Below are 12,598 nucleotides of genomic sequence, written 5' to 3' on the forward strand. Positions count from 1 at the left end.
ATTATTGTTGCGTAATCTTCTTGTTTTTTAATAACTAGAATGAAGCGTAACACAATGGAATAAATACTGTAACGAAAACCGAAGCCTCGCGATTACCTTTAAATTTTTAATTGTTAAATTATCATTGCTTGCTTTCTAATCTATATTTCACGGTAGCTATTGAATGAAACAGGTATGACAAGTTTCACTTGGTGGTAGGGCTGCTTGCAAGCCATGGGTAGGTACTACCCACCCATCAGATCGGTAGAATACCGCCAAACAGCAATACCAACTGGCGTAGTTATGCCAATGCAGTCGCATGTAGCCCCCTGATCCAAGGCAGTCCTGGTGGGCTATAAAAAATACTTTTAATTAAAACTACTTTTTCAGGGAGGGACCACTGCAATGAGGGAATACAGTATTTTTTAACCTAAAGTGTCCTAAATTTCGGCACACGCTTTTGAAACCGCATTTTTTATTTCGTGGACCCAGCGGAATTAGACTGCAACTATGTTATAAAAAATGACGAATGGTACTCTAAGCTCACTTTTTTTCTTAATTTTACTCTCTTGGTCTTCGAGGAGAGTGAAATGTCTCGAGATTTTAAATTTAAGTTGCTTTCGAATTCAAAACCCACAGAGTTTACTGAGATGGGCTGCAGTAAAGAATGATCATCTGATTTGTTTTGCGTTACGGCTCGTTAGGCCACTGTTTGAATGGGTGGGTGAGCCAGTAACTACAGGCACAGGACACATAACACCTTAGTCCCCAAGATTTGTGGCGCATTGGCGATGTAAGGAGGATTTAATTTTTCTTTAAGCGCTAATGTTTTTGGGTGATTGTGACCACTTACCATCAGGTTACCCTTCCGCCTAGCACTAAATTTATTTACAATATTTAGTAAGAGAATAAAATTTTCTATAACGGAAATGTGTGTCTGTTATCACTGAACAGAATTTGTTGAAATTTGATCAATGAATCAATCTTGAATCCCAAGGAAGGAGATAGGGTACTTTTTATACCTAAAACCTACGAACTCTCTAACGCGAGGGAAGAGGAATACTAGTTTACTGTAACGTGAGGGTATAAAATCAAACGATGCAATTATTGATTTATTATTTTTATTTTCACTTTTTATTAATATCAACCTCCTATCATCGGTGTTGGCGTCTTTACAAAATATAATCCCTTTCTTTAATGGAAGAATTAAAACATTAAATTAATTTGGCAAAACAATGTTCACCTTCGTAACAATTACAAAAAAAAAAAAAAACTATGTATAAACTTCACATAAATGTTTATATAAAATATACATTTTTTTTACAATAATGCAACATTAATTATTACAACTATGTACGGAGCTGTTGCTTCGTTATAAAATACTTAAAATACATCTAATTAATAATTTTAAAATCAGAATGCATATTTAATCTCGAATTATTTACACGCTTTCAATTTACAAGATTTACAATAATTAATCTAACTCACATCTTTCGTACGAGGTCGAAATATTGAGATGTCTGCCATCAGTACAATTTCAGATCAAATGTTTACACGATTTCATGGAATTATAATTAAAAAAAAAAAACTCGAATAATACACAACGCGATTCCAACAACCAACATTTGGACGAAAAGTTGGCGAATAATATCTTAACTAAGAGGTTGGAAAGGGTTGGTCCCAATGACGGTTTAAATAAACAATTCACTAGGAATGAATTATGGCGGGTAAAAATCGGTCACACCTTTTTTAAATAAAATCTCTACAGTAACAAAAAGTAATACATTTTAGTATAATCTGTCTAATGTCAAAAATGAAATTGACAATTTGAATCTCAAATTTAATAGAGAAAAAAAAAACAAATACTACAAAATAATCGTCGTCATCTCCTCGTGTGACCCACGACACAACGGACAGCACAACAATCGAAGCCGTATATACAAAAGCGAACTTTTTGGCCTATCAAGTCATCTTATTCGGTGGAACCTACAATTCGTTATATACAACCGATATAGCCCGGTGGGTCTTTACGTATCTATTTACACTTCCACTATTATTAAAAAAAAAAAAGTTTGGCATTTTTTTTGTGACTCTCCATACACTACTTTGTACACCGATGTTTTTTGCCCATTATGGCACACGGTTGGCCGAACGAACAAGGCACCGAAATTTAAGGCACGTTTTTTTTTTTGTACAATAATATATAAAAATGTATATAATAAAACTTACAGATCTGTTCGCTCGCAAAGGCCTACCCCCCCCCCCCACACACACACACACACATATATACCCGCTAAATTATCGGTGCGCAATTAATATGAGCAAAAATGCAAATTTTAATAAATTACATAATATGAAAAAACAGTTGCACTTGTGGTTTTTTTTATCGCCATTGGGTCTTACTATTCCTTGTAATCATTGTTAGTTAACGTTAATTATAAATTCAGTTAAATTTTAGTATTGTTTTTCTTAAACACACTGTTATTTATAATAACATATATATGTATATATATGTTTTAAAGAAATGTATTCTCAGTATATAACGCTGGCTTCCTAATAAATAAAAATATGTCAAAGTGTGCGTAAGATTACTAATACAAGAAAAAAAAACTTCTTTTACGTTATCCGATAATCTAGCGTAGGGAGGGGGGGGGGTGGTTCAATCCTTCGTGTGTGAATAGATCTATATATCCGATCGATTTTCTACTGATTTCATTATGGCACCCCATTTTCATGTGCACGTACATGATTGTGGTTTATATATAATATAATAGATACATAATTATTACATTTCAGTCTTCAATCTAGAAATCTCAAAAGGCAATTGCAATCACAGTAAATAAGTGAAATTTTATTATGGTGCCGTATATTACGATCCTTTTACTAAACCTAATTGTGATATATAAAATATATATATTTTTTTTGTAACGGCAACACAGACGTTTGTCTTTTTATTTTATCTTATGTAAGCAACAAATTATTTTTTAATTAATTTTGCGAGGTCTAAAGATCAAATTAGCGCAATTAAATTTACATTGTAGTTTAAATATTGAAATGATAAATATTTCCTTCACATTGCTATCAAAGGTAGTGGAAATTTTTTGACGAGGTCGAATTATCTAATCATAACAAATACAGTTACATTTTAGTTAAATAATAAAATGTTTCACATATCACAATTTGGTATACCTTAACAAATCGAATGTCCTAAGTAACAGACCACTAAGATACCTAACGTAACCGCACGTCTGTAGCCACAGTTCATACTGATCTTTCCTCTTAACTAATCTTACATCTAAACAAATAACAGACATAACTAGTTGGACACAATTGAAAACGAAAACTTTACAATCATTTTAATTAACAAAAAAATGTTAATTATCTTTTTTATTTTAGAAAAAAAATCTATTGAAATAGAATTAGTAGCAGCCGTTGGAAGACAATTTCATAAACATTATATTAAAATTTCCATTAAGACTGCTTTTTAAAGCCATTTTGGCTGATAATATTTAGTTACATTTTCTATATCGTCCAACTAGTCCACTCAAACTTGAACACCTAGGACTCTGTCAACGACAAAGTCGTACCTCACATCCTCAGTCTTGGCTTCGTTATTTTCCTCATTGTTATCTTCATGGATAGTCAAGTTAAATGGTTCAGGTATACACGGGTTTTTGCATTCGATAACCTGGGCCACTTGGTCTCGGTTATCGGTCTGGCTGCTGGCTGGTTCCCTGCGTAGTTCGTAGGAGGTTTTGGACGATCTTCCGTCTGGGGTCCGTCTCTCTTCGAGTTCCTCCCAATCGTCTTCAGATAAGTCACCTTCCTCGTCGGGTAGAACTGGTACGGTTGATTTGGCGCGCGTGAAGAATGCCATCTTTTCTCTGTAATAATATAACGAATATGTTATTTATGAGCCAATTTGCAAAAATGTTGGTAACATTTTGATCGCATATAACATTTGTTAAAGGATCTTTATGTTGAAATTCAAATATAAGTAAATAAGAAAAAATTAAAACTAAGTTTTTGGCTCTACTTTTTACATTTGACTAAGGAGTTGGCATATCGATTCTTACTTGAAAGTCACCAAATCCGGTTTCCTTCCTCCCTGCCTGGACTTCCGTAGCCGATATATCTCTCTACACGTACGATGAAACAGTCTGGACACTCTGTCTCCAGATTCCAACGGCGCTGAGATTAGCCTTCGAAGAGTTTCGTCTTCAGCCACCCACGCGGCAACAGCTGGGTCACCGTGAGCGCAAGCTTCTTCTAATCTGTTGAAAGCAATTGAGCGTTTTACATATGTACATATATGTATATATTTTTTGGTTTTTGTAAAAAATTAAATGTTAGGAAATTACAATTCAAAAAGTAACAGCCTGGGAGTGTCCTACTGCTGGAGAAGGCTTAAAGCTTATTTTACAAGGCCGTTCCAATGTGGGTTGGTGGACACACGTGTGGCAAAATTTCATTGAAATTAGACATATGCAGGTTTCCTCATGATATTCTCCTTCAACTTGATGAATTATTAACACAAATTAAGCACAAGGAAATTCAGTGGTGCTCGCCTCGGTCTGAACGCGCAAATATCGGTTAAGATTCGAGCGTTCTGGCCACCGGGCCGTCTCGGCTCCTGAGGAACCACGGCGCTCTTTCCTACCAGTCTCGCTCACGACCCGACAGCGATGCGTGCGACGAGGCGCTCAGAGAGCGCGGCGCGCTTACCTCTTCTTGAGGTGCGTGAGGTGCGCGATCTCGTGGCGCAGGTCGGTGAGGCGCGAGTGCTGCGCGCGCAGGTCCAGCGACAGGTCGAGCGACGTGCGCGCCGAGCGGCTGCGCGCCGGCCCGCGCCGCGCCGCGCCGCTGCGGCCCCACCTGACCGATAGGAAATGCTCTGTTATTACTGGCGCTCGCCCGTTGGTCCGAGTTCGGAAATCATTTCGCTGTAGGGTACGGTTCATAATCGGATAATATGATTCGAAAGATAAAAACGATGTGGCTGAGCTGGTTGGCACCTTGTCATTGTTACATTAAAAAAAAACCCGCGTTCGCATAATAAGTTTTACAAAGTTTCCCTTCGCGTATTATATATGTGTAGACTAGGCGGCATACCGACGACAAGTTCAGAAGTAATTGCATGTTTAACTGCCAAAATCTACACACCTCAAGGATCTCCTTTCTCGAACGCTTCTATCGAACGGAATGCCCACAGGTGGGGGTTGTAGCGTGCCTCTCCGCGCGTACTGCGCCATGGACGAGTCAGACTCAGATCGGTTTAATCTGCAGAGCAAAGATCATTTATTCGTCAAAAATAAAAATTTTAAATCACACGTTTCAGTCCATAGTCAAAAATAGTGTCTCGTCTCAAAGACTATCAATATGGAAAAATTTAATTTTGAAAAAAATTTAGCCAAAAATTTATGTAAGACTTCTAAGCTAGACTTTAAGCTTTTAAGCTAACTATTTGGTGGATTATTAGTGACAGAATTATTTTCTCTTAGAATTATTTTAAGTCAAATCAATTATAATAGGAAGAGAGAAATCAGTGTTTAAATAACCTAAAGTGAAACGGTAAAGTTATTATCTAAGATGATCAAATACTTGATATCTAAATGTTCGTATAAGTTAATTCAATCTCAAAACATATAAATATATTGAAAAGTTTGTAAGTAATATAAACACGGTCTCACCTGCAAATGTACTGGCCTTTGCTGATGCTTTGAGGTTGAGGCGAGAACGTTTGAGATCGTTTTATAGTCGCGAGCGACTCTTCAGGGTTTGAGCTAACTTGTTGACTTTTGCTGTAAAATAAATTATAACAACGATTACATTTTAATGCAATTACAACGAAAATATTTTAACGATCACGAGCTAATTCAGAAAGTAAACCAATTGATCAATTGTGATTAAATAATGGGGTTAGTATTTAGATTCAATACATCAATCCAAAGGTCCAATTTTAAATGTAGAGTCATGCGTTAGATAGTGTTATTGATACTGCGTACGAATAGATACACTAACATTGTGATTTCATGCCATGCTACACGCTCTCCATGCATATTTTAAAACATCAATTCATTTATACAATTATATCAGCTAAGTAATTCATTGCAGATGTCCCTCTTAATATGACAAAATACAAAATTGTTAAGCATCTTGTGAACTCTAGGTGATATCTTTAAACACTTTAAACAAAACTTTTAATATGTAAGTATGCACACTCTGATCAAAGCCTTTATCAGACACGATGCAAACATACCTACGTTACAATATTTACAGATATGTATTTTTGGACGGTATATAACTATTTCTCTAAGGCCATATCCACGTGAGGCTTGCCGTCGGCTTCCCGCCTCATTAAGTATCTGAAGGAAGCAGAAATACATTTTCTAGGGACCCCATAATATGGACCCTATAATCGGTACTAGAGTTGATCAAGTATCAAAATCGATCACTTTTTGTCACACTACATATATATATTTTTGATACACTTTGGATCACATAATGTATTTTCTGTGATACATGATAAAAAAACATCTAATCAATAGATAAAATTATAAAATACAAGAAAAACTTTTAGGATAAAAATATCATTTAAACAGTAATTTTCTCAAATTACAGGAACAAAATATCCTCAAACTTGTATACTTCCACCAATCCACCACCATTATACACCACCTTATTGACTAACCTAAATTATATTTGACTATACCATAGAACATACGACCCATAATAGTATTAAAGACCCGCCGGCAACGGGATGAGCGAGACAGCGTCATAGTGACGTTCCACGTATCGATGTGTAAATAAAAAATGCAAAAGCACAGATATTAATAAGGGAAGTAACATTTAAACCCATTATGGTAACAAATAATAACAAATATCTAAAATCCATAGTATATTCCTTCATAAATAAGACTAATTAATGACAATGACACAAAATACAATAGTGGTATTTATCGATAAGCGACGTACTGCGGGCAGCGATTTTTTTTTTGTATCTGGATTGAGTAGTGCTGTTGGCTCTACTGGCCTTTACAGCGTCACCGAACGTCGGGGCGAGTGTTAAGACTCTGCCTTAAGGCGAACCCTTTTGGGCTCGAGAGTGACGTTCGTCCTGAGGGTGTCTCCTATGCGATCGCACCTCGGCTCAGAACGTAGTCGGTGGGGTGCGGGCAGCGAGTCTTTAATACACGTATATATGAACTGAAGCGAGTGAGGAGTACGTACCGTCTGTGCAGTTGTCTCGCTCCCTCCGGACAGAAATTGCACTCAGTGTTTGTCTCTTTCTCGGCGGTGGCTGGATGTAAGTACTCGTCCTCCAACGTTATGTCCTCTTCAGGAATGTAATCTTCGAACGAATCTTCTTCAACGATCTGCGCGGGAAATTACTAATTAGATAATAGTTATATGAATACTAGCCCCATATCAGCCTGTAGGTTTTTTTTTATGGTATCGGTAGGTGGGCGAGCAAATGGGCCACCTGATGGTAAGTGGTCACCACCACCCATAGACAATGGCGCTGTTAGAAATATTAACCATTCCTTACATCACCAACGCGCCACCAACCTTGGGAACTAAAATGTTATGTCCCTGTTACACTGTGCCTGTTACACTGGCTCACTCACCCTTCAAACCGGAACACAACAATACTGAGTATTGCTGTTTGGCGGTAGAATATCTGATGAGTGGGTGGTACCTACCCAGACGGGTTTGCACAAAGCCCTACCACGAAGTACGTACGTGTCGTAAGGGCTAACCTTTAGGGGAAATTTAATTAAACACTCGAATGGACATGGAGAACTGTTCTATGAAAGCATTGGCTTGCTTTTAAGAGGTACGCTTTAAATTATTTGTTTACCTTACCTGATTTAAAGGTTCCCTTGACTCCTCGTCTTCGGAGGCAGAGTTCTCACAGTCCACATTACATTCCGCACTTGTCATACTCTCTGGTCCTGTTAAACAACCAAAAAAAAAAAACCAATGAAATACAAGAACTGCAATACCTAAGTGTATAGATTGAAAACGTTTATTTTAATATTAAAATTTATTATCGTAATTTAATACCAATGGAAACGAGATAGAAAACTTGGTTTTTTTTTTCAATATCCCAAAAATAATGTATTACGATTCACATTTAAACCAAGGTATATTATATATTATAAATGTATATAATGTAATACAAAATCATTTTTTTTTAATCGAACTCTTACCTCTGTTCCTCGTGAGAGTAGAGGTCTGTGAACTAATGACCGTAGATTCGTCGGAGCTCTCGTCTCGTCTCATGCTTCTAAAACTCAACACATTGTACCATTTCTGGGACACGGAATCCGGGTCGAAGTCCGCTAAGCTGACTTGCGTGCAACCCTGCAAAGCGATTTAGTCTTTAATATCATTACGACGGTGGCAGAATTCGTCTTGATTTATAAAAAATATATCAGTTAATATATCGCTCTCGCCTCTGGATTCATCACATGGCACTCAAGGCTGATAGCCGAATACTCGAATTTGGCTAGTATCATCATTTGAAACATTTTTTTGAATTAAATTTAAATGTCACATGGCTTAAAATGTATGATTTATCTGTAAATTGTTAGTATTGCCATTGCATTATAATTAAAATTATTATTTCGAAAAAAAAAATATCAAGGACATTTATCGTAATTATTATGTACTTACCAAGCATTCAGCTCCAGCAGCTAAATTCAGCTGTAGCGTTGCAGCCCTCAATGCCCTAGGTCCCAGAGATGCTCTCTGGTTTTTCCTCCACAGCAGAGTGGTACCCCGCCAAGCTAAAGCGGTGGTACTGAAGGCGATACCTCCGCCCCCACCCATCACGAGTGCGCCGCGGACTGCCCTGGAAAGTTAATAGTTTTACTTAATATTGTATCAGATAATCGTCACGTAACATAATTGAATTATATTATATTAATTATAATATATTATTATTCAATATATCTAGTGATTTTCTTATATTACATATTATTTTATAAGTAAAAAGTTCTGTAACTTTATGATCTTAATTAATTTATTAACTCTACATAAAATAATGGCTCTAACACCGTACCCTTTGGAACCCCTAAATTAAATTGGACTGCAAACCAAAATATGAACCAATTATTCCAGATTTTGAAGTTATATGACTACATGTTTGACTTTTCTTCATTATTTATTTACATTTACATATTGATACAAGTACAGTAGAGTTCGTCCTACGCATGAGTTCTTATCGAGCGTTGTGTATCCGTGCATACGTTTATACACTAAAAAAAAGTCCTTTCTTAAGCTTTCGATCAGGAAATGCATTTGAACTTTTTCGAGCAATGAGAGTGACTTCGAATAATTTCGCAGTATGAGTTAACAAATAATATATACGACTCACACTTCTGTTTCCATATCGATATACAAAGCGTGAAGGTTCCGAGCTCTCAGGATGCCGATTTCGAGCGCACTCTCGTCGGAACAGTAGCGCAATTTGATCTCAATTTGTGCACTGTTCACTGTAACAACAATAAATGACATTAGAATTACATAAATTACAAATTAAAATGCCAATAAATTTAAGCAAGTAATTACCAAAAGGGAATTAGTTAATTAATGTATAATTAAAAATATATCTTATACTCTATAATTTAAGGCTTAATATGACTTACCAGCATTAGCTGCGTCTCCAGCCTGCGCGGCTTCGAATACACCGGAGTCGCCAGCCACCGACTCGTCGCTTACTGCTGCCGATACTGATCTAGTGTTTGTACCTATAAAAGTAATAATATACATTATAATCTTTATTATTAATAATAAATTCATTTAAATATTATGATATATATCTGTCTAATCTCCAAATTCACGACATAAATCGTTTTTAATGAAGAGTCTGCAGCTTTGAATTAAACGAAGGTGCTCACATTCTATAAAATTATATATGGTCTAGAAAGCTCTGCAAAAATCCTCACCACTAGATGATGGAGTTCTCGGTGAGAGCGGTGGCGGGGGTGTTTCCGAAATGGGGGATAGAGGCTCACAGGGTCGTCCAGGACCTTGGAGTTGCACAGGAACTGAAAAAAAATAATAATTTTAATAATCATAGCACAAGCAAGACGAGTGATACTACTGGACAATTGATGAAATAATATCGAATAAGTCATATTTTTCATAGAGAATTAAGAATTTTATATATCTCTGTACTCACTTGTAGACAGCCCAGTGACTTCGTTAAGTCCCGTGGCGACGCCTATCCTCATTTCAGCGAGTTTCTCTTCGAGCTCTCTTTGCTGACGTCTTTGCCTCTCCACCTGTAGATACATTTTTAATTTTATTTACTTTACTATCATAAAAAGTTATTGAAAAATAACAAAAATAAATGCGGGAGAATTCATGTTTAAAAATGTATGAATTGTATAAAAATGAATAAATACCTGATTATAAGATGGCGGTGGCGGTGGTGGGCTTGCTGATGATAAACTGCTTCTTGGAGATAAAGAAGGTTGAGATGGTGAACTACTTGCGCCCGGCGTAGCACTGTCTGGGAAGCTCGCTCCGCGAAGTAATCTAAGAAAGAATTAAGACCTTAATATTTAATTTCTTAATATTTTAAATCAACAATATAATTCAAAGTTTCAATTTCAAATAACATTGCATTTACAAAATATCAAACAACATATATTAAAAAATATAAACTGTTTATTAGATAAACAAAAAATAAGATAACATTGGGCAAAATAATTAGCTAGAGAATATTATTAAATATAAATTAATTAACATGACAATCTTACCTTTCCACTCGTCTATGTAGATCCACCATATCAATAGGTTTGTCAGCTTGAAAGGTACTTGCTATCTGCGGCCCACCGTAAATGTCTGTAAAACTGATACCCGAACTCAAGGACCCCTTACTACTCGCTGTAGAAAGGGACCCTAGACTCGAACTACTAGATACGGACAACGTAGACGCTGACAAGGTTTTCAACTGTCCTTCCAAAGTCGTCATGGACGTCAATGCATCTTTAAGCTGCTGTAACAATAACTGTTTCTCTTCGTGTAGCCTTAATCTGTCCGCTATACATTTATTCGACATCTCGAATGCATTCTTCAAATCTTGTTCTAATCTCTTGCATTCTGATTGGATGTCGCTCATTTCTTGTTTCGATCTCGTCCTCGGAGTTATACTCCTCAGTTCTCGTAAGAGCTGCTCTTTCTCTTGAAAAAGTAGAAGTCGATCTTTATCAGATTCCGCTTGACCCGGTTGGACTTTGTCCTCCAGATCCGCAAGCTGTTGCTGGATTTGCTGTATCCGTTTTCTAGCTTCATCGTATTGTAGGCGAACCCGCGCCATTTCAGCTAGTCTTGTGCCAATAGGGACTAAGTCCGCACATAAATCGGTTTGGGAGGCAGTGCTCAATTTTTCCTGGGGTAAGCTCAGAGTTGAGAGATCGGGCGAAGCATCTGCTAATTGTAGCCTCGTTAAATCATCTTTCAACTTAGCCAGCGATTGCATAAGATCAGCTCGCTCTTTTTCACCTGAGGTAAGAGATTTCTGAACATTCTTCAATTCGGTCATTATCGCTTGAGCTTCGGTTATATTATAACATCCTTGCTGAGAGCTCAATTTTTGCTCCACTCTGAAAGAAATACATTTTATAGAGAAACAGTCCGTATCTGTCTTTCGATAGCCGTACACAATGGTAAACAGAAATAAAATCGGACACCCCGACATCATCAATCATAATTGACCCATTGACCTGAGGCCACTCTAATAAATCATGCATCAACGAGTAGATATCGAAACAGCTCGTACGTGACTTGGGGTTTTCTAGAATTACCAGAATGAGGTATTAGCAAATATTTATTGACGGCGAAAGAATTTGCGTAACTACCATTTTTATGATTTGTTTAAAAACCTTTGAATATTTTAATGTGTGATTACTGAAAGATTTACTATTTGGAATTGGATTTTTTTTTTATTTAGATGAAAACAGTATAAAGATTTATCAATATTTGATCGAGTCAGTTAAATTACACTTTACTTAACTAGTTCTATAAAATCTTAACACATAATTCCAACAAAATAACTCACTCAGCAAGCGTGTCAACCCCTCTTCTGGCACACGCCACCTCTGCCCTGGCTTGTCTTAGCTCCTTCCTCAACTGCGCGACTCTACCGCGCGCCTGAGTCACCTCAGACCGAAGTAGTTCGGGATCATGACGTGACGTCGTTGATGTAGTCGTCACGGAAGTTGTTGATGAACACACTGTATGATAAATATTACATATAATATTAAAGCATTTTATTTAATTGTAGACTATAAATTATGTATAATTATTTATATAAATACAATATAATATTGATATTAATAACTACCTATTTAGTTTAATAAACTATATTTCGTTCATATATTATCTACAAGAGATTAAAACACACAAAAAATAGACCCTATTAAAATATTACTAGCTTATATATTTGTCGACATTCAAACAAAAATCGAAGCATTCCCAACGTTTAAACATTTAAATAAATATGAAATAATACTTCATAATAATTCCATTTTCAAACCGATTGAAATTACTTAATAAAAATAGTAAAAAATAAGTTTCGATTCAAACACACTTCGAGCCTCCGTGT

The 12,598-nt window shown here is 36.3% G+C and overlaps 1 protein-coding gene across 4 annotated transcripts in view; it reads right to left on the minus strand.

The window, feature by feature from the left end:
* Nucleotides 1-3,485: 3,485 nt before the first annotated feature.
* The window catches only part of Kibra (kibra), a 62,534-nt gene continuing 53,421 nt past the window's right edge, over nt 3,486-12,598 (minus strand). For 2 of the 4 annotated variants that reach the window (XM_026634544.2, XM_026634543.2), the window contains 16 exons: nt 12,053-12,227; nt 10,752-11,597; nt 10,395-10,527; nt 10,169-10,271; nt 9,933-10,034; nt 9,633-9,734; nt 9,362-9,479; nt 8,659-8,836; nt 8,193-8,346; nt 7,846-7,934; nt 7,210-7,355; nt 5,670-5,780; nt 5,143-5,259; nt 4,705-4,854; nt 4,056-4,253; nt 3,486-3,863 (listed from right to left, as the gene is read on the minus strand). In XM_026634544.2, coding sequence (XP_026490329.1) covers nt 3,524-3,863; nt 4,056-4,253; nt 4,705-4,854; nt 5,143-5,259; nt 5,670-5,780; nt 7,210-7,355; nt 7,846-7,934; nt 8,193-8,346; nt 8,659-8,836; nt 9,362-9,479; nt 9,633-9,734; nt 9,933-10,034; nt 10,169-10,271; nt 10,395-10,527; nt 10,752-11,597; nt 12,053-12,227 — 3,062 coding nt within the window. In that variant the 3' untranslated portion in view covers nt 3,486-3,523. Of the gene's footprint in view, nt 3,864-4,055; nt 4,254-4,704; nt 4,855-5,142; nt 5,260-5,669; nt 5,781-6,238; nt 6,345-7,209; nt 7,356-7,845; nt 7,935-8,192; nt 8,347-8,658; nt 8,837-9,361; nt 9,480-9,632; nt 9,735-9,932; nt 10,035-10,168; nt 10,272-10,394; nt 10,528-10,751; nt 11,598-12,052; nt 12,228-12,598 lie in introns of those variants that run through there. The other 2 variants (XR_003368764.2, XM_064218551.1) reach the window with 2 other exon arrangements.

This window comes from Vanessa tameamea, chromosome 22 (assembly GCF_037043105.1).
Source record: "Vanessa tameamea isolate UH-Manoa-2023 chromosome 22, ilVanTame1 primary haplotype, whole genome shotgun sequence".
Lineage (NCBI taxonomy): Eukaryota > Metazoa > Arthropoda > Insecta > Lepidoptera > Nymphalidae > Vanessa > Vanessa tameamea.